This window comes from Erpetoichthys calabaricus, chromosome 9 (genome assembly GCF_900747795.2).
Source record: "Erpetoichthys calabaricus chromosome 9, fErpCal1.3, whole genome shotgun sequence".
Taxonomy (NCBI): domain Eukaryota; kingdom Metazoa; phylum Chordata; class Cladistia; order Polypteriformes; family Polypteridae; genus Erpetoichthys; species Erpetoichthys calabaricus.
This window is the reverse complement of record NC_041402.2, coordinates 166,228,197-166,247,125: the sequence shown is the minus strand read 5'-3', so window position 1 is coordinate 166,247,125 and position 18,929 is coordinate 166,228,197. Positions and strand designations below refer to the sequence as shown.

Genomic DNA, 18,929 nt, shown 5'->3' with positions numbered 1-18,929 from the left:
TTACATAGCCGGTTAGAGGAAAAGTAGCAATCCATCTCTAAGTAATTATATATTTCCATTATTTCGCTGAATGTCAACAGAATAAATGTGCACTGTGAAGTTATTAATGCCATATACACTTCATATTAATACCTTTAATAAATATTGGGTAAAGGGATTATTTTGTTGTTGTTGTAGGAGTACTTGTTTGTTTAAGACAAGCGTGTACTGTAGATCACAATCACAATTTTTTATTCCTGATCTCTGCAAAAGTCACCAAATTTACATTATTAAACTTGCTTTGGTCAACATTTTTGCACTTCATGTTATCTTTTTGTATTCTTATCCTCTTCTTGTATTCTTAGTCTTACTGTAGTTTGCAGATTTCCAGAAAATGTTTCTGAAAGTACAAATGATATGCAAAGTTATAGGCCTTCCCCTTCCTTTTAAGAAACAGGGCTGGTCCTCTCAAATTGTCTCATTTTTCTGATTGCACTGACATCCTCTCTGCTGTTCATTGAGAAACGTCTCTCATGAGGGGATACTCCTTATTTCTGTTAGTGATCTTCCAAACTGCATTTTCAAAGAGTCTGTGTTCACAGCGGTCCCACTGCCATAAGCTTTTTTTCTTTCCTTTTTTTTAAACTGAAGTACACTGGTGCAGGAAAGTAGTCAGACAAACAGCATGTGCAGAAATGATGACTACAGCATCTTTCATTGTTTTTTCTTTCTACCTGCTTGTCTGGCAGTTCAGTAAGCAATTAGCGAGTAAGTACTTTTTTAATTGAATGTGCTCTGCTTCTTTTTCTTTTGTTTAATTTGTTTTTTAGAGAGCCTTAACCAGAATAACATTATATTGTATATTTGAAAGTGCCCTCCAATATTGAATTAGGGCAAGTGTTAAATGCTGCACTCTGGGTTTCTTTAACTTTTCTTTACAATGATTATAAACATTTGTTATAAAGGCATAAACATGTAAAATTTAAAAAAATGTATGTAGTGCATTTTATTTAATAATTTAAAATATTTTCAAAAAATATTATGACCTGCATATACAATAGATCGACAGACAGAAATACAGAGCTTTTGTAAAGTATATGGTAAAACTGCTCACCTGTGCCATTATAGTATTTTTGTTTTCTATTTCAATTCTGTTTTACTTTTATATTACTCTTGGTCGGACCTTTTTTTTCTTTTGTTTTTGTGAGAAGCAACAAGTATTCACTGAATTTTTAACTAAATAGTATTTCTAAAGGTAACTCTTTTGCTTAGTTTATACTTCTGTTTATTTAGAGGAAAGCTTTTAAAGAATTGCCAGATAGGCCAGTATTTGAGTTTTAACTCTTGAATAAAAATGCCATAAACATTTATATCTTACAACGTTATTTTGGTCCAGACACGTCTGTATGTGACATTTCTAATTTGAATTAGTTAAAAAAATTAGTTAATACACTATATGCAGATTTCATAAAAATATGATTTTCCATAGTGAAGGCAAATAGTGTGGCATAGAAGTTTAGGCTTTAGACTTCAAATCCACTACTGACACCGTTTAACCATGAGCTAGTCACTTCAGTACTGCCTGTGCCCCAACTGGAAAAACAAAAGAAATGTAACCACTTGTATCTCTCAAATATTGTAAGTTGCCCTGGATAAAGGTATCAAACAAGAAATACTGTAAATGTTGTTTTATTCGTTAGATGATATTCACTGTGGCTCTTGAAAAGCGGTTGACAACCCGAATAATTATAGAAGGTTTACAGTCACTCAACTTCACTGATATATAGCAAGATTCTGTTTACAAAATCAGAACACTATGAAAAATAAAATAAAAAACAAACAAAAAAAAATAACACAAAAAATAGAAAAAGTTGAATGAAAAACATCATTTAGAACTTTATGGATTTGCATACAATACAGATAATAACTAGCATAATGCTGCTCAGTGGATTATTCTAACCTGAGTCACAATAAAAGGTACTGTATTTGAATAAAGAAAATTACAGTTAAAACACATTTATATTGATTGAAAAATATAAACACATCAAATTTAGAAATAAAAAATGTGTTGTCATTTTCTCAGCCATCTGAGCAGCAAGGTGGAAATGAGGCATTTCAAACTGGCAAACACACAAAAGCTCGTCTTCTACACTCCTACTCAAAAAGGCCCAAGTGTAATAATAGATAGATAGATAGATAGATAGATAGATAGATAGATAGATAGATAGATAGATAGATAGATAGATACTTTATTAATCCCAGGGGGAAATTCACATATTCCAGCAGCAAAAATATTAAATTAAAGAGTAATTTAAAAAAAAAAAAAAAATGCAGATAAAAAAAACAGACAATAACTTGAATAATGTTCAACGTTTACCCCCTCTGGTGGAATTGAAGAGTCACATAGTTTGGGGGAGGAATGATCTTCTCAGTCTGTCAGTGGAGCAGGACAGTGACAGCAGTATAATACTTATATAATACTTCAGCAGATCACCTTTGAAAAGGCCTTAATTCAATTTTTATGACACAGTAAGACAGAAGCCACACTTAACCTGTTTTCTTTGCATTCTATAATTACTTAAATGCCACAAGATGTAAGGGAGAAGACCATTAACCTGTCATGTGGCAGTGCTGCCAGATACTATAGATTAAGCTCCACTGTGTTCTGACTGCAGCAAAGATTTCAGCACACCAGCAGAACATCTAACTGTCCAAGATCTGGTCATCCCCAGATTGACTACTCAAGATCAGGACCAACACATCAGATTGGTACATCTGAAAGATGGTTTCAGATCTGCCAGCCATATCGCTGCTGAAAGTGCTGGTAGACACAAAGTTAGCATTAATGACAGAAAAATGAGGGACAGGCCCCATGCTGCTGTCCTTAGAGCAAGGTGACTTGTCAAGGTCCCTCTGCATATATCTACAGCAGGATAATGCCAACCACGCACACACACACTGCTATTGATGCAAGTGTCTCAGAGGAATGAATAGTATTGTGTTCAGGTGCTATTTGCCTTTTGTCCTGACCTTAACCCTACAGAACACCTTCTGGACTACCTGAATTGTAGTATCTGGAGAAATTACTCTCTGTCTGCCACTGGCCAGCCACTTCACCAGAGTCTTTCTAGAAATGAGATAACTTAGTGTGGGACTGAAAAAAAATAATGAAGGACTGCAAAATGGCTGTTGTTAATTGTCACAGGTGATATTGGCATTCCTGTTGTTTTTATTTCCTCATGCTCCTATTTTTTTTATATTCTCATTTATTTGTTATTATTGCAACGATGAAGGTTCTGATTTCAGACTAACAACTAGTGTTGCATTTTTATTATGTCAATAGATTTTTTCATCAGTCTCTGCGCGATAAAAAAAACTTTCCCTAGTCAGAGTATTATCAGCCCCCATAGATAAAAAAGACCATTTACCACAATTTGATAAGATTTCATCCTGTAACACATTTACTTCCTTTCAACTTATTGAATACATCATAATGTAGATTATCAGTTATCAAGAAGACAGATTTTGCAACTTGACGATCAAACATAAGCTCACAGATTTAAGCATTATGCTGCTATATAACATTTGAATTTTCAGAGAAATTAAGATGGGACTAGTAGCAGTTTTTCATCATACAATCATATTAAAAATTTGCTGTGCTTTGCTAATTATTTTTGTAGTTTCTTGCTAATCATTGAAATGTTTATGAATATGTTATATTAAAATCTCTCATATATATATTAATATAGATTGTATTGTATTCTATAATGGTATATATTTGTGAATATTTGTTATTATTATTTTTATTTGTCTTTATTAGTCTTTCAGGCCAATAGCGTTATGTTTAAATTCCAGACCTGGCTATTGATTGTGCTCATATTGTCCATGTGAGGGGATAGATAGATAGATAGATAGATAGATAGATAGATAGATAGATAGATAGATAGATAGATAGATAGATAGATAGATAGATAGATAGATAGATAGATAGATAGATAGATAGATAGATAGATAGATAGATAGATAGATAGATAGATAGATAGATAGATAGATAGATATGGTGATTTTATAGACACTCAAAAAACTTCCCATAGACAGAGGGAAACCACCTGAACCATCCCCAATGTGCAACATCCACCTAGAACAGCGGTACTCAATTACAGTTCCGAAAGTCTGCAGTGCCTGCAGGTTTTCATTCCAACCTTTTTTGTAATTAGATGCCAGGCCTAACAGATAACGGAATTTGGTACAATATTTAGTTATATGGCTTGTAAGTGGTTTCATTCTTCCAAGGTAAAAATTGTATATTTTTTATTTTCTGAGAACTTTGTCCACATGTTTTGTGGTCCTTCCTTTTTCTCTCAGCTATTTGAAAACATTCAAATGTTGGTATCCATTTAAAACTGGTAGACGTTACTGTGCAAGGCTAACATAGATAGATAGATAGATAGATAGATAGATAGATAGATAGATAGATAGATAGATAGATAGATAGATAGATAGATAGATAGATAGATAGATAGATAGATAGATAGATAGATAGATAGATAGATAGATAGATAGATAGATAGATACTTTACTAATCCCCAAGGGGACATTCACATACTCCAGCATTAGCATACTGATAAAAAACAATATTAAATTAAAGAGTGATTGGTATAACAGACAATAACTTTGAATAATGTTAACGTTTACTCCCCCGGGTGGAATTGAAGAGTCACATAGTTTGGGGGAGGAATGATCTCCTCAGTCTGTCACTGGAGCAGGACAGTGACAGCAGTCTGTAACTGAAGCTGCTCCTCTGTCTGGAGATGATACTGTTTAGTGGATGCAGTGGATTCTCCATGATTGACAGGAGCCTGCTCAGCATCCGTCGCTCAGCCACAGATGTCAAACTGTCCAGCTCCATGCCTACAATACAGCCTGCCTTCCTCACCAGTTTGTCCCGGCGTGAGGCATCCCTCTTCTTTATGCTGCCTCCCCAGCATACTACCGCATAGAAGTGGGCGCTTGCCAGAACCGTCTGATAGAACATCTGCAGTATCTTATTGCAGATGTTGAAGGACACCAGCCTTCTAAGAAAGTACAGTCGACTCTGTCGTTTTTTGCACAGAGCATCAGTATTGGCAGTCCAGTCCAATTTATCATCCAGCTGCACTCCCAGGTATTTATAAGTCTGTACCCTCTGCACACAGTCACCTCTGATAATCATGGGGTCCATGAGGGGCCTCGGCCTCCTAAAATCTACCACCAGCTCCTTGGTTTTGCTGTTGTTCAGTTGTAGGTGGTTTGAGTCACACCATTTAACAAAGTCCTTGATTAGGTTCCTATACTCCTCCTCCTGCCCATTCCTGATGCAGCCCACGATAGCAGTGTGGTCAGTGAATTTTTGCACGTGGCAGGACTCCAACTTGGATTGGTAGTCCGATGTATATAGGCTGAACAGGACCGGAGAAAGTACAGTCCCCAGCGGCGCTCCTGTGCTGCTGACACAGCAATTCCAATTTCTTCCCACATTCTATGCGGGATTGTTAACATTCACTTGGCTTAGTATAATTGTAGGGAAATGTGTCCTGCTCTGGACATGCATCCGGGCCTCGCTCTCAAAGCTGCCAGGATATATTCAGCCTCCTTTTTGCCATACTGCATCCCCAAAGCCTAAAACACATACACATCCAGACATGAAATCTGTTACATTTATAGTAGTTTTCTTTTTCATATATAGTATAGTTTAGTGAAGCACAATATATCAGCTTAATGAAGCAAGTTCTTACAGGGTTAATTTTTTCTCACAACGTTGATGTTCTTACTGTCTGGTGTACGCTTAGTCTACTATCACATATTGTTTACATGTTAGTCATGGTAATGTTTTACTTTTGTCTAGTACTTACCTCATGTGAGATGTTGTGTGTTCGAAACATTAAAATCTAAAATAAGAGGACAGAAATATAGGTAGATGAAAATATATACAGTAAGCAAATAAAATGTCATATGTCAAATCACTAAAGTTAATTAATTCTTTCCATATTCACAAATTTAATATTGAAAATTCTTTTAGTTTATTTAAAACTAAAATATTCTTACCTTAAACCTGGCAAAAGAATTGCTCTATCCCATCCAGTTTTTTGAGAGACAAAGGTTTAAAATGAACAAACACTATTTTAAAGACAAAACATAATATATTTTCTAATTAATTATTTATACATGAAAAATTATGAACTACACCTGTAATCTCATTACATATAATATTTAATAAAAAAAAGTATTCATTTGGTAGTTTTTTTATAATCTTCTGAAATCCTCCATAGAATGGCTAACAGATGTCTCCTAACAAAGGCTCATTCCACTTTTCGCTATAACATCACTCCATTTCAGACATGTCCTGCTAGAAACGCTCCCCATGTTCATCAAAGAGTGCTCCCATGTTCTCAGGAGAAAAAGTCTAAATGAAAGAGTAGAAAATGGATGTTTGATGATGTGTTGCACCCAAGTACTTGGTAGGAAGAGAGAAGCTCCTCAACTAGTTCCTTGAAGTTTTCTCAAGAAAATTGTGGTCACACTTTCAGTAGAGGAAGGCTTTGTATTCTTTTAACGTTTTCTTACCTGATTAAGAAAATGGGTGGATCAAACTGACCTTGCATACTTTTGTAAAAACCTTTTACATGACAGTTTTATCTCTTGGGGTTAATGATATTCTGAAGGAATAAGAATAGAGAAAAACAAATACTGATTGAGAGCAAAACATGTTTAGCAAATACTTGATTTTAAGTTGTTTCCACCTGAACTAATGTTAAGACAGAGGAAGATGGCCATTTTTCAGTGCAAAATACACTTCAAATAATTTTCTAAACTTGAAAAAGTCATATGCCATGGAGCAAATGTAACTTATGTAAAAACAAAAAGCAACATTTTTTTCAAAATGGTATTTAACACTGAATCTAAAAACTTGTGGAAATGGTTTGTGGAAGAGAAATTCCAGTTTCAGGAATGCATTCAGCCCACCTACTGTAAATCCATAAAGTACAAAGGTATTTTTTTTACGTGGGATGATTGTGGTGCAGACCACTCTAATGAGTTGTTTTTTAATCATTAAGACAAATTAGACAACAGTATGGAACAATGCAAATACATCAATTCTCTTTAGCTTTGACATTCAATGAATTCACACAATAACATTACTTATGCATTTTCTTATACCTTGTACATATGTGGACAATTTACAGTATTTTCAGGTGCTGCACTGTGGTACAGTGTATTGTATCAAAGGGATGCCAGGTATAAAGCCCACATTGACAAATAGAAAAGGGGCAAGCTTCACGCCAACAGTGAAAACACATTGAGTAACTTATGTACTTGTCATGTCATGTAATTTTCGAACCCACCTAACAGTATAGAGTGGAAGGCAGGTACAAACCCCAGATAAGGCGCCAGCCCATCACAGGGCAAGCACACACCCCCACACCAAACACACACCTGGGTCAAGTTAGCATCATCAATCACCTAACATACATATGTTTGGACTGTGAGAGAAAACCGGAGCACTCAGAGGAAACCCATGCAGACACGGGAAGAACATGCAAACTCTGCAGAGGCAGGACCCAGAATGTGAACTCTGGTCTCCTTACACTTTGTCACCCTGGGTTTTTTTTTTTTTTTTTTTTAAGTATGACTAAATTAAATAGTTTGTGGCAGAAGCGCTTGGTTGGCGCCGACCCAAGACAGACTGACAATGGAAGCACGTATCAAAATAAACAAAAAGATTTTATTTATTGTCTTCAGCCTGTGGGGCAAATCTTCCCTGTGTCTCACAGGCCCTACACAGTCCCAAAAACACCAAAAAAAAAACACCCAAAACACACTCTTCTTTCACCTCCACTCCTCCCAGGCAGTGTCATGTTCTTCTTCTTCTTCTTCTTCTTCGTTGTCGTCGTTGTTGTCGTCGTCGTCGTCGTCGTCGTCCTCCTCCTCCTCCTCCCAACTCTGGCTCTCGAGTAGTGGCTGTAGGCTCCTCTTATAGCCCACCTAGAAATGCTTCAGGTGGTAATTAACCTAATTCAGGCTGCACTTCCGGGTGTGGCTACATTCAGCCCACACGGGCTCATTAAGCCATGCAGCTCCTCCTGGCGGTGGCCATGGAACGTAACAGGGATGAGCTCCAGTGTTCCAAGAAAGTGGGCCGATGCAACTCAGGGGGGCTGCCACCAAGTGTTCTGGGGGACGTAGTTTGCATCCCATGGCTGCTCCCCCAGATCCAGTGTCAAAGGGGCATCCGGACCAGGCATGGGTCCCGGCCATCTGCCACAAGTTTCACTAAGTTTCTTTTGGGACACCGAAATTTAACTTTGTGTTTCTACATGACAGATGACTCAATGCCAAAATCAAACACTTTAAACTGTTTATTATATCTGTGACTCTGGGAATATTGTAACAGGACACATATCAATGCTTTTTCAATTTATTATCCTGCAACTTCCTTAAATTAAATATTCAGTTTGACTTTATTAACTGAAGAAAAAAATACATTTTATATACTGTGGCACATAATTTCCACAATCTTGGAAATCAATTCTGGAAGCACTAAGTGCAAGATAGGAGCCAGTCCTCAACTGTCTGCTGCTTACTTATATAAAATGTTAATTAAAATGTTTTAAAGTTAGTAAACTTGTAAATATATATTGTTTCTTAATATATTGTCTTTGGTTCTTTTCTGTAATCCTTGCTAGCGCATTTACCAGTAAGTCAGCCACCTGAGGTTATTGCAGCTCTGGGAACACCAGTCAAACTGCTTTGTTACTTCAACTGCTCATGTCTTGGCAGAGCATATGGAGGTTTCAGCTCATCATATAGGAAAGTATTTGCAAATGTAACATGCACAACTGTGGATCAAGAAAGGTTCTGTGAATCCAAAAGTATAATTGTCAATACCACACTGGATGATGAAAAAACTTTTATATGCAATGTGAAAATACCTGGTGAGAACACTTCCTTTGAGGGTGAAGGATCAGGAACCAAGGTGATACTCTATGGTATGAAAGATTTGATTTGTACTTTTGTTCAGATCAAATGCATCTCTTGTACAAATTAGACTTGCAGAACAAAACTGTGTTTTATTTATTTTTATGTGAATTAACTGAATAACGGTGAGGTGTTTATTTTACTTAAACAAATGCTACAATTCTAATCTTAAAATGACTTACAGATGCTCCTGTGAAGACTGTAATGATGTATATATTATGGCTTCATAATGAAAACCAAGGGACAAAACCTTGTACAAAATTTTGTACTCCAGAGCATCTAAAAAAGATAAATTAATAGGTCATGTTAGCAAAGAGCTGTTGTCTAATTTGTTCATCTAATTCAGGGTTACAGTGGATGCTAGAGCCTATCTTGACAGCACTGGGCTCAACGCAGGGCCCATTACATAACCTATTGTGACACATTACAGAGGAACATTGAGAGCTACAAGTTAACCGGAACTAAACGTCTTTGGGGATGTAAGTTTAAAACCCAAGCAGACAAGAAGCAAATGTGCAAGCTCCACATTGATAACATTCAGGTGTGGAATTCATACCCAGGACATTGGATCCACATGGCATCCACTCGGCATCTACTGTACCACAGTGCTACCCTAGCAAAGACTTGCCATTTTCTAAATTATTTAAGAACTGAATGTCAAATGATTACAGCATTGAATCTCTCTACTTAAAGTCTTTCCTCAGATCTCCAACAAAGAGAGTAATATATTCAGTGGAGGTTTGTCTCGGGCAGTTTCAGTGCTTGGTAATTTTTTTAGGGCAAACTGCCCTTTCATTATTCATTCTCCATTTTAGCACAAGTTATGCAACCATTTCTGCTTTTCTAACCTCATTTTGACAGGTTAAGAGCCATTTGTTATTTGTTGTGATGCCCTTTCCCCCCAGTATATATATCTTATCCTGTGTCTTTTCTTAACCCTTTAAACAGAAGCAGAAATAACTTCTGCAGTTCTCAGTTCCCTTTCTTATGGTTTCCATAATGCTTCCAGCTCATTTCTCCCAGGGAGAATTTGACAATGTATTTGAGTAGTTTTGACCTGACACTTCCTTATTGATACAGTTTGAATAATATTTTTATAGTCCATTTTGTATAAAGAATATCTTACCTTTATATTTTAAAGATAAATAATTCCAGTATTATGAGATGTTGATTTGTGCCATTTCTCAAATTTCAGCTGAACCTTCATCTGTTGAAATTAAAGAAGACAACCCTCTAGTGGAAGGCAGATCAGCCAATCTCACTTGCACGGTCAGAGGAATGCATCCACAAAACATCACACTCAGTTGGTTCCGTAAAGATCTTTTCAGTGCTTTACCAAGTGAGCTCACAAGTACACCTATTCTCACACGCTTTGGAGAAATGCAAAGTGTTCTCAGCTTTACTCCAAATATAAATGACCACGGAACTTCTTATTGGTGTCAGGCCTCTCACCCGCTGTGGAGAAGAAATGTTACACAGCATAAGTTATTAGATGTCAAAAGTAAGTTTAAAATTTCTTATATTTCAGTATAATTAATTTTTTTTATTATTTTCTGGTCTAAAGTACTGTATACATACAACTTTATATTCAAGGTTCAATGCTGTCAATAAAGTGCTGTACATATTACAGCAGATTTCAGAGTTGTCATTCATGGTGTCACAAATCCCCAATTGGTTTTGTTTATGTGCATTACCTGTTGGGGATTTGGGAGAAACTTCTTTACCGTTGTTTTATTACTCACTACATTTACAAAACAATTAGAAGAATTGCTCTCCGTTTGTGAAAATTAATGCCCAAGTAAATACATTAAACCAACATACCAACATTCCAAGTACTTCATGTTTTCTGACCTGATTGCTATATATGACTAAATGAGATGGGAGTTGAATCATTCCTTCCTTTTCAATCCAGGCATCCTACCACATCCATTTCCTATTTTTTCTAATTGCAGCTGAGGTCTCCGCTCAGGACATGTCGACCTCCCTTCACTTCCCCTCTTCCAGTTCATCCCCAGTACTCATTTGTTTCAACCCTTTAACCTAAGTCTAAACTGGTGCCGTGTCTCTACTCACTCCCTCCACAAAGCTTCTGTCAAAACTCTCCCAATCATGTCTAATTGGCTAAGAATCCTATCTACATTTTTTGTGTTGTAGTAACAAACCATCTTCTTAAATATCCAAAATTGGTGTAAAAATCCCAATCACCAGCAAGCACAATTTTGTCCATAGACTTTACCCTACCCCACCTGAGATGTTATATAATGGGACCTGAACTAAATCCTCTATGTCATCTTTGCCCTCTTTAAAGACCCTAGCACCTTCCACCACATTCTCTAATAATGTTCTCCAGTTGTGGCTCTCTGACGCTATGGGGCCCAATCCCTCTCCACCATTCTTTCTCTCACTATTTCTTTGTCCCCTTAACTTCTTCTCTCTTGAACCTTTCTTCTGTTTCCTCACTTTTTCTCACCCAGTGGAGGCCTTTAATGACTGTAAAAATTACAGTTAAGTTGTTTTTAGTCTTTCACTGGAATCCTGCTGTTGTCCCCCAAGCAATCGGGAAGACTTAATTTTTTGATCTTACTCTTCCTGAACTTTCTACATTTCAGATCAACAACTCTTCCAGCTCTACTATCTAGTAAAGGCTTCATGTTGTTCAGTTAGTAAAGACCTGGCCGGGGATAGTTTAACTGTCCATTCTTTTTATTGTTTTTCTGCTTGACTCAACTATCTATCTTACTAAACCACAGTTTATTTACGCACGGCAGATGCAGCGAGGCACATGCGCACTGCGGCCTTGGCGCCCGCCCCAGAGTCCAGAGTCAAACGCAGCGGCTTCCCAAAACGCGGTGGCGCCTGCCCCAGAGTCAAACGCAGCAGCTTCCCAGAGTCAGTAGGTGGCGCCCAAATAACACAACATGCCGCGCCGTGGCGCCCGCCCCTGAGTCAAATGCAACAGCTTCCCAAAACACGGCGGCTTCTCAGAGTCAGTAGGTGGTGCTCAGACAACACAACCTGTGAGCGCCCAAACAACACAACCTGTACAGTCATGGATACATACAATGAACGAAGGCGCCCACACAAAGAAACAGCTTTAGTTCAAATAGGGTTAGTGAATTAAATGGAAACTTTACCATGCCTACGACCTGTGAACTACACCTGAGGTAAAGCGTGCACGCCAGGTTGTATAGCTGCCCGGACGCGACCGCCCACACCACCGCATATACCCTCCATGATATTTCATCACGCAGCGGCTTCCCACCGAGGCGCATACTGCGCCATGGCGCACGCCCCAGAGTCAAACAGCGGCTTCCCAGAGTCAGAAGGTGGCGCCCAAACAACACAACCTGTTCACTACACTTGCTCTAATCCACTGTGCCAGTAATATAGATCCCAGCAGTCGGTGTCAGCAAACGCAACAGAATCACGTCTCCACAAAACAAAACCTCTTTAGTACAGATATGCGTATTGAATTAAATGACATTTCCCCAGACGCACCCGCCCTCCATGATATGTCATCCATCCAGATATCGGATGGAGCAGAAACTGATTGCCATTCTTGGATTTCCGATTCGCTAGCGAATCGTGGGCTTACTTGTAAATCTCTATCCTGGAGCTCCAAGTGTGTGGAGTTGAGTCCAATAGACACCAATAGAGACTAGCTGCATTCCTTCAGAGCTCCACCCAATTACACTGTAGTTAAGATTAGGTTTGTGGGAGGGTTATCTGACTCAAATAATATTGACTATCTATTAAGTCAATTCCAAGTACTCAGAGCTCCAGGGTGGAGGCTCCTGGCTGCAGAGACACCAGACTCATTTAATTTAGGTGGGGTGGGGTGTGGTATGTCTTAGTGCCAGAGTGGTATGTTTTTAATTGATATTACATAGCCTGTGTTATTGTTGGTTTACTCTTACTGTACTCCTTTTTCATTTTATAAATAATAAGCTGAGTCACACTGAAAAATGAGATGTGACTTCAAGGTTATATAAAAGTTTGGCAAAATAAAGTAATAAAATTATTTCATATATATACCACTCATACATGAATGGAAAGCTCATGTGAAACTTAATTATAATGGACCTGACTAATTTGGCTAATAATTGGAAATACATTGTTTAGATTTATAGTGTATACAGAACAAACAATTTCAGCCAGTCAAAAAAGCTTGTTTTTACCTTATGCTAAACCTGCTTTATTATACTGTACAGAGGGGCCTATAATTTTTCAATTTTATTTTTAGGTGGACCTCGAACAATAAATGTGACAATTTTAAAAGGGCTTGAAAATCTAAATGATTTATCAAAATTTTTGGTGATCCCAAAACACACGTACATTGAGTTATCTTGCTCAGCTGATGGTAATCCTAAACCTTTAATTATGTGGTTTCATGAGAAAGAAGACTATAAAAACTCCATTGATTCTTCCCTTGCAAGTCACAAGCACATATTAGTCATTAAAGAGATGACAAAAGAGAGTGAAGGCCTCTATACGTGTGTCGCAAACAATAGTTATGGCATGATAAACGTGACTGTCTCCATAAGTGCTACTGAAGGAACAGGTATGTTAATTTTTTTACATAAAAATTACAAAATGTAGTATTTTTAGTAAATGGGGATATTCAAATTCAGCACAAACCTATAAATTCAAGGATCACCTGTTTTTATTTTATTTTAAACACTGGGTTGAAAAACGCTTAATAAATTAATGTAGTTGATCTATTAAAGTATCTTTCTTAGCTATGTTAAATTTGGACTAAAGAATGCTTTTTTAAACATTCATTTTTAAGCAGTCCATTTTAATAAATACTATCTTTCTAATTGTGCTATTGTATTATCGTGACTTAACCACTACAGAATATTTTATCAATGCAGTAGCATTTTTTTCTGAACTGCAGGTCTTGAGTAATGTAGCATTTATTTCTCTTTCATATATTGTCATACTGCAGTCTTTGTAAATGACTGAATAGATACTAATACATACATATACACTAACATATATATATTGTGAATAAGGCGCTATATAAGCGCCCAACCCGGCCCAGATTCACACTGAGGCACGTATAAATGGGCAGAAATCTTTTTATTTTTCTTCACCTGTGGGGCACGTCTTCCCCGTGAACCCCACAGGTATAACACAGTTCCAAAACACCAGTGGTGGGCTGTCAGGGCCTGCAAGGCCTTCTCTGCTGGCCTAAAAAATTATCTGAATCACAAACTGATGTTAATTATATTTTGTCCATGACTACTTATTAAATAATTCCAAATAGTCTGTCTGCTTTCTTTCATAGCTTTTCCGATCGTTGTGCTGCTTCCAGACATGCATTTTCGTATTAAAGCATTTAACCAATCACATTTCAGCCATCATTTGTTGCCAGGCAGGGTCAAAGTCAATGAAGTCTGCCTGGAGGCCTTCACAATCCGTTCTGCAGGCCCTCTAACACAAAATAAATGTCGATTAATCTGTTGCTTCAACCAATCAGATTTTGAGTTGGTGTTACTAGGGCCCTCTAGCAGGCGTACGGCAACATCACTGTATTCAGACCCGTTGATTGGATAGGATGGTGTAAGTATGCTATGGATGATTTTGCAGGAAAATCTCCCACGGTTCTCCTTGACTTCCTTCATCATAAAAAATTTGAATGACAGCATGGGGCAGCTGTACACATTGGTATGTTTGGCGGTGACCATTCCCGTGTCCACTGCTTCTGTCGAGCGGACATTTTCAGCCCTAAAGTGAATTAAAACTTATGCCAGAAATACGACAGGGCAGGTTCGACTTTCAGCATTAGCTTTATTGGCGATAGAAAGGGACTTCGTGATGGAACTGAAGCGCGTGAGTAAAATGAGTAAATGGTGAGTAAAATGTTGCGATTTTCGTAAAGAACATTCCAAGTTTATGAGTTATTATTGATATTTTTTATGTGTGTCACGGCTGTAGCTGTAGTAGAAAAGAACTTGTTCACCCCTGGTTTGTCTATTCAATAAAGGCATTTATTGTGGCTACAGGAGTTATCTATCTGCGATGCAATGGCTCTTTATAAATTAGTTTTTGAGGGGCGGGTTGATTCAGACGGAGCACTACTGAAGGCCTAGGTGTGAAATGCACGGTCCGCCACTGCAAAACACCTTACTGTTAACACAGCAATCCTTCCGCTGGCACCACCAATCCTCTCAGGCAACCTCGTCCTCTTCCTCCCGATTCTGGCCCTGAGTGGTGGTTGCTGACTCCTTTTATGGCCCTCTCGGGAGTGCTCCTGGCGCTTGCTCACCTGTTCCCAATTGCACTCCGTGTGGGGCAGATGATTAGACCAGCTGGGCTTAACGATCTCTGCCACGCCCCCTGGCAGCCATCCCAGGTCCCCACAGGGTTGAGGAAAACTCCATCTCTCATGAAACCCTGCGGGAAACTGAGGCATCAACCAGGGAGGCTGCCACCAAGGGGAGGTACTGAGGAGTTCATGGCTGCTCCCCCAGAACATAAGCAGAAGGGACGTCCCGGCCAGGCAGGGAACCCGGCGGTCCATTACAATATATATATATATTGAGCAGATGGAAAACTACAGTTTTTTTTTAAATAACCGAGCAAAGCTAACCATGCAATGAACAATTTTCAAAAAAGCTTTTGGACTTTATTCTCTCTTAAGCATTTCTCAGTGGTGGTGATATTGTTGGGTAAGTTTGGCAGTTGCTCACCCAATCAAAAATTGATAGAAGAGGCATTGATTCCTTTCTGATTGGTTTGAAGATGGAATGGTTCAGAAGGAAGCTCAGTGTGATTTCTAGTGGTTGGACCATCAATATTTAGCACCAATGGCTTTAACAGTGATACACCGTTTCAACCCATCTTAAAAACTGACCCCAACCAAATATTTAATGAACGTTCTAGGTCATTCAGTCTGATACTGTACAAGTTCCAGCTTTGGCCAGACTAACTATTCAGTTAAGTAGGATGCTTTGTTTTTGATTTCCCTGCCCCTGTAGTGAAAAATTCAGAATTCATCACTGGCACATTTGAAAGTTAATAAAGTAAAGGTAAAATCAGATTTTCATGGTGATCCTAATTTTGGCATTACAAATTATTTGGACGCATTCAAAAAACATGGTTTTACAAATTGGAAACTGGCACTGGAATGTGACATAAGGTTTCAGAAACATGCTAATGGCCAGTGCCATTTACAGAGTACTGCAGTCTGGAGAGAATTTACATACACATAAAAAAATAGAAAGAAATAGATACTGTGTAATAGTACCAGTGAAGTTATGCAGTTTATATCTGTATACAAACGTTAATTTCAGGAACATCGTGATAGAAGTCAGAAAAATGTGGTTTGTTACCAGAGCTGTGCAATTTTCAATAGACACAATTACAATATTTTACCTCTAAAACGATTCTGAGAATTATTCTGTTGAAGATTCAAGCTGATTTTAAAACCTGTTCAAATTTCATATATCCTAAGTCTGACTGACTGATATCTTAACTAAGCTCCTTTTTGTTACTAGATAAACATTTTATTTTCATTGATTAAATAAAACTAAATAACATTTGGAATTCAATTCTGGTATTTAAATCTATATCCTTGCAGTACTTTCTAGGCTTTGACTGATTTTATTAGGTGCACAAGTTAACATTACTTGAGAAAAAAATAAGCCAAACCAAAATGTCAAATGCCCATCCTGGCTGAGCATTCTAGAAACACCCCAACTCTCACATGTCTTCCTTCTATTTTCAGCCACATTATTACTTTTTGGAACAGAGATAGGGATACAGAAATTGCACTTTGCATATCTGGCCAGCATTATCTTTTAAGGGAAGGGTCTATCTTTTCTTATTTGATATACTTTATTAACCCTCGAGGTGAAATTGTCTTTTTAAGGTCAGAACAGAAGGATAGATGTTGTCCAGCACCCCAGGAGCAATCTTCCAGGTTAAAGAGAAGGATTCCTTCTGGCAGTAACAGGATTTGAACCAGCAACAGATCCTTAGCGTGATTTTGAATTCTAACTGTGCCCTGGTGCAATTTAAGAAACAGCAATAACTGTCCTTTTCTTTAACAAGTGATTTTTTATAGGTTTTCCTTTAAAATGTACTTCAGATCAGCAATTTTTTTTCTATTAGTATCTTTCATTATGAAAAACAACTCATACATACAGTATTTTGACAAAAAGAGCATCAGAATATTCAGAATGACACAAGCTGTAAATGATGAGGACTGAAACTGTGTTTTTAGGCAATTGTCCTTAACTCCTCAATGATATGTCAAAACATACTGTAGTGTCTACTGCATTATCAAGCAATTGAATGAAATAGAATAAGAAAGCTTTGAGCAGAGGTAGAGGAAACCTTCCAGTTTTTACTTAAATGAGATGAAAATACTAAACAACCCTGTGAATAAATGTAAGTTAATGTATTTCTTTAGTTATAAAGTGAAAAGTTTAAGATTGAATATTCATCAAGTACAGTAGTTTCCTGATCTAGTACTGCTGCACTACAACAGGACATCCCATATACATAAAATGTTAGTAAATTTAACATTTTAATAGAACAGGAAATTTGGTGATTCATTTTTAAAACAAAATGTACCACCAGTCCCTTAAATACACAGTAGCTGTAACTAGGGCATTGTCCCACATTCTGTCCACATTGATTGCATTTTAACAAACAAAAGTCAATATCAAGAGGTTGTACACAGTGAGTGACTATTATTGAAGGTGCAGTTAGTAGGTCAGTGTGTTATACTCTACATTTCATTATAGTGTTCTTTTGAGTTAATTGCAGGAGTTATTTCACTGCTTTTTAAATGTTTCCTTTAATTGATACAAATAGAAAACACAATGCTCCTTTTTAAGCTAGCTGTTAAAGATGAATGATTCTTCTTTCACTGCTGTTTATCATTAAATAACTGGAATAAAGTAGATAATACTGAAAACATTTAAGTTCAAAAAGTCATGAACTTTAGTTTGTCAGAACAGAACATGTAGGTGTTATCCTTTGATAATGATCTGCCAGTTACCTGTTACCTTTCCACACTAAAATCTGCTTAGTCCATCTTAGTGTTATGACAAAATTAAAATGGCTTCTTAATGCTGAATAGATACTTCTCAAATACAACTGATTAAAGCAATGCATGTCAAGCTTGATAAATCAGACATGGTGGCCGAGTTCCCCATGACTAGAACTACGTCTGACTTTCTCTGTTATAAGACCGCGGACCGCCAAGAGGATTATTTTATCCAGGGATTCTGCTGACTGGAGTTTTTGTTTTTCTCCCCACCATTGTCAACTGGTCAAAATTTAACAAAATAATTAATGGTAATGATATTGCTAAGTTAAATTTATCTGTTTTTAACTGCTTTGTCTTTCAGTCTTTTTAAACAAATATGTGTCTTTGTATGTAGTTGGTAATTTGTACATTTTGTAATTGCATTTACCTGTGAACATGTTACAATGCTCTGAGCCTGCCTAAGTGAAGAGCATTTTACAAAAGTAAACTAAATTGAACTCAGTCAGTCATTATCTTATCTCCTAAGTCCCAACTGACTGGAAAATGGGACTTTTTGTTCCTTTCTGGAAAGGGAACAGTGATCACCTGGATTGTGGCAATTATAGAGGGATAATACTGCTCTTGGTATCTGGTAAGGTCCTTGCTAAGGTCATCCTCAGTAGGATGATCACTTGCTCATCTACCAGTGAGCAGAGTAGTCTGGTTTTATACCTAAGAAGTTTATCATCAACCACATCCTGGCACTAAGGGTTGTCATTGAGTGCAAACATGTAAGGGTTTTCAAACCATGGAAATAAATACTTCTAAAAAATGCTCCCCTGAGCCTAATGGTTTTAAAAACGCTGGTGCAGCTTTTCAGTGAGGACAGGCAAAAATTAAGATTTCTAAAAAACCTCAGACTCCAATATTATCTTGCTGGTTTGTTCTTATT

The 18,929-nt window shown here is 37.4% G+C and overlaps 1 protein-coding gene across 1 annotated transcript in view; it reads left to right on the top strand.

The window, feature by feature from the left end:
• The first annotated feature begins 469 nt into the window (after positions 1–469).
• The window catches only part of LOC114658237 (myelin-associated glycoprotein-like), a 115,605-nt gene continuing 97,145 nt past the window's right edge, over positions 470–18,929 (top strand). Inside the window, exon 1 of the mRNA XM_051932263.1 lies at positions 470–747. Within this exon, the coding sequence (XP_051788223.1) occupies positions 675–747 (73 nt within the window). The 5' untranslated portion in view covers positions 470–674. The remainder of the gene's footprint in view (positions 748–18,929) is intronic.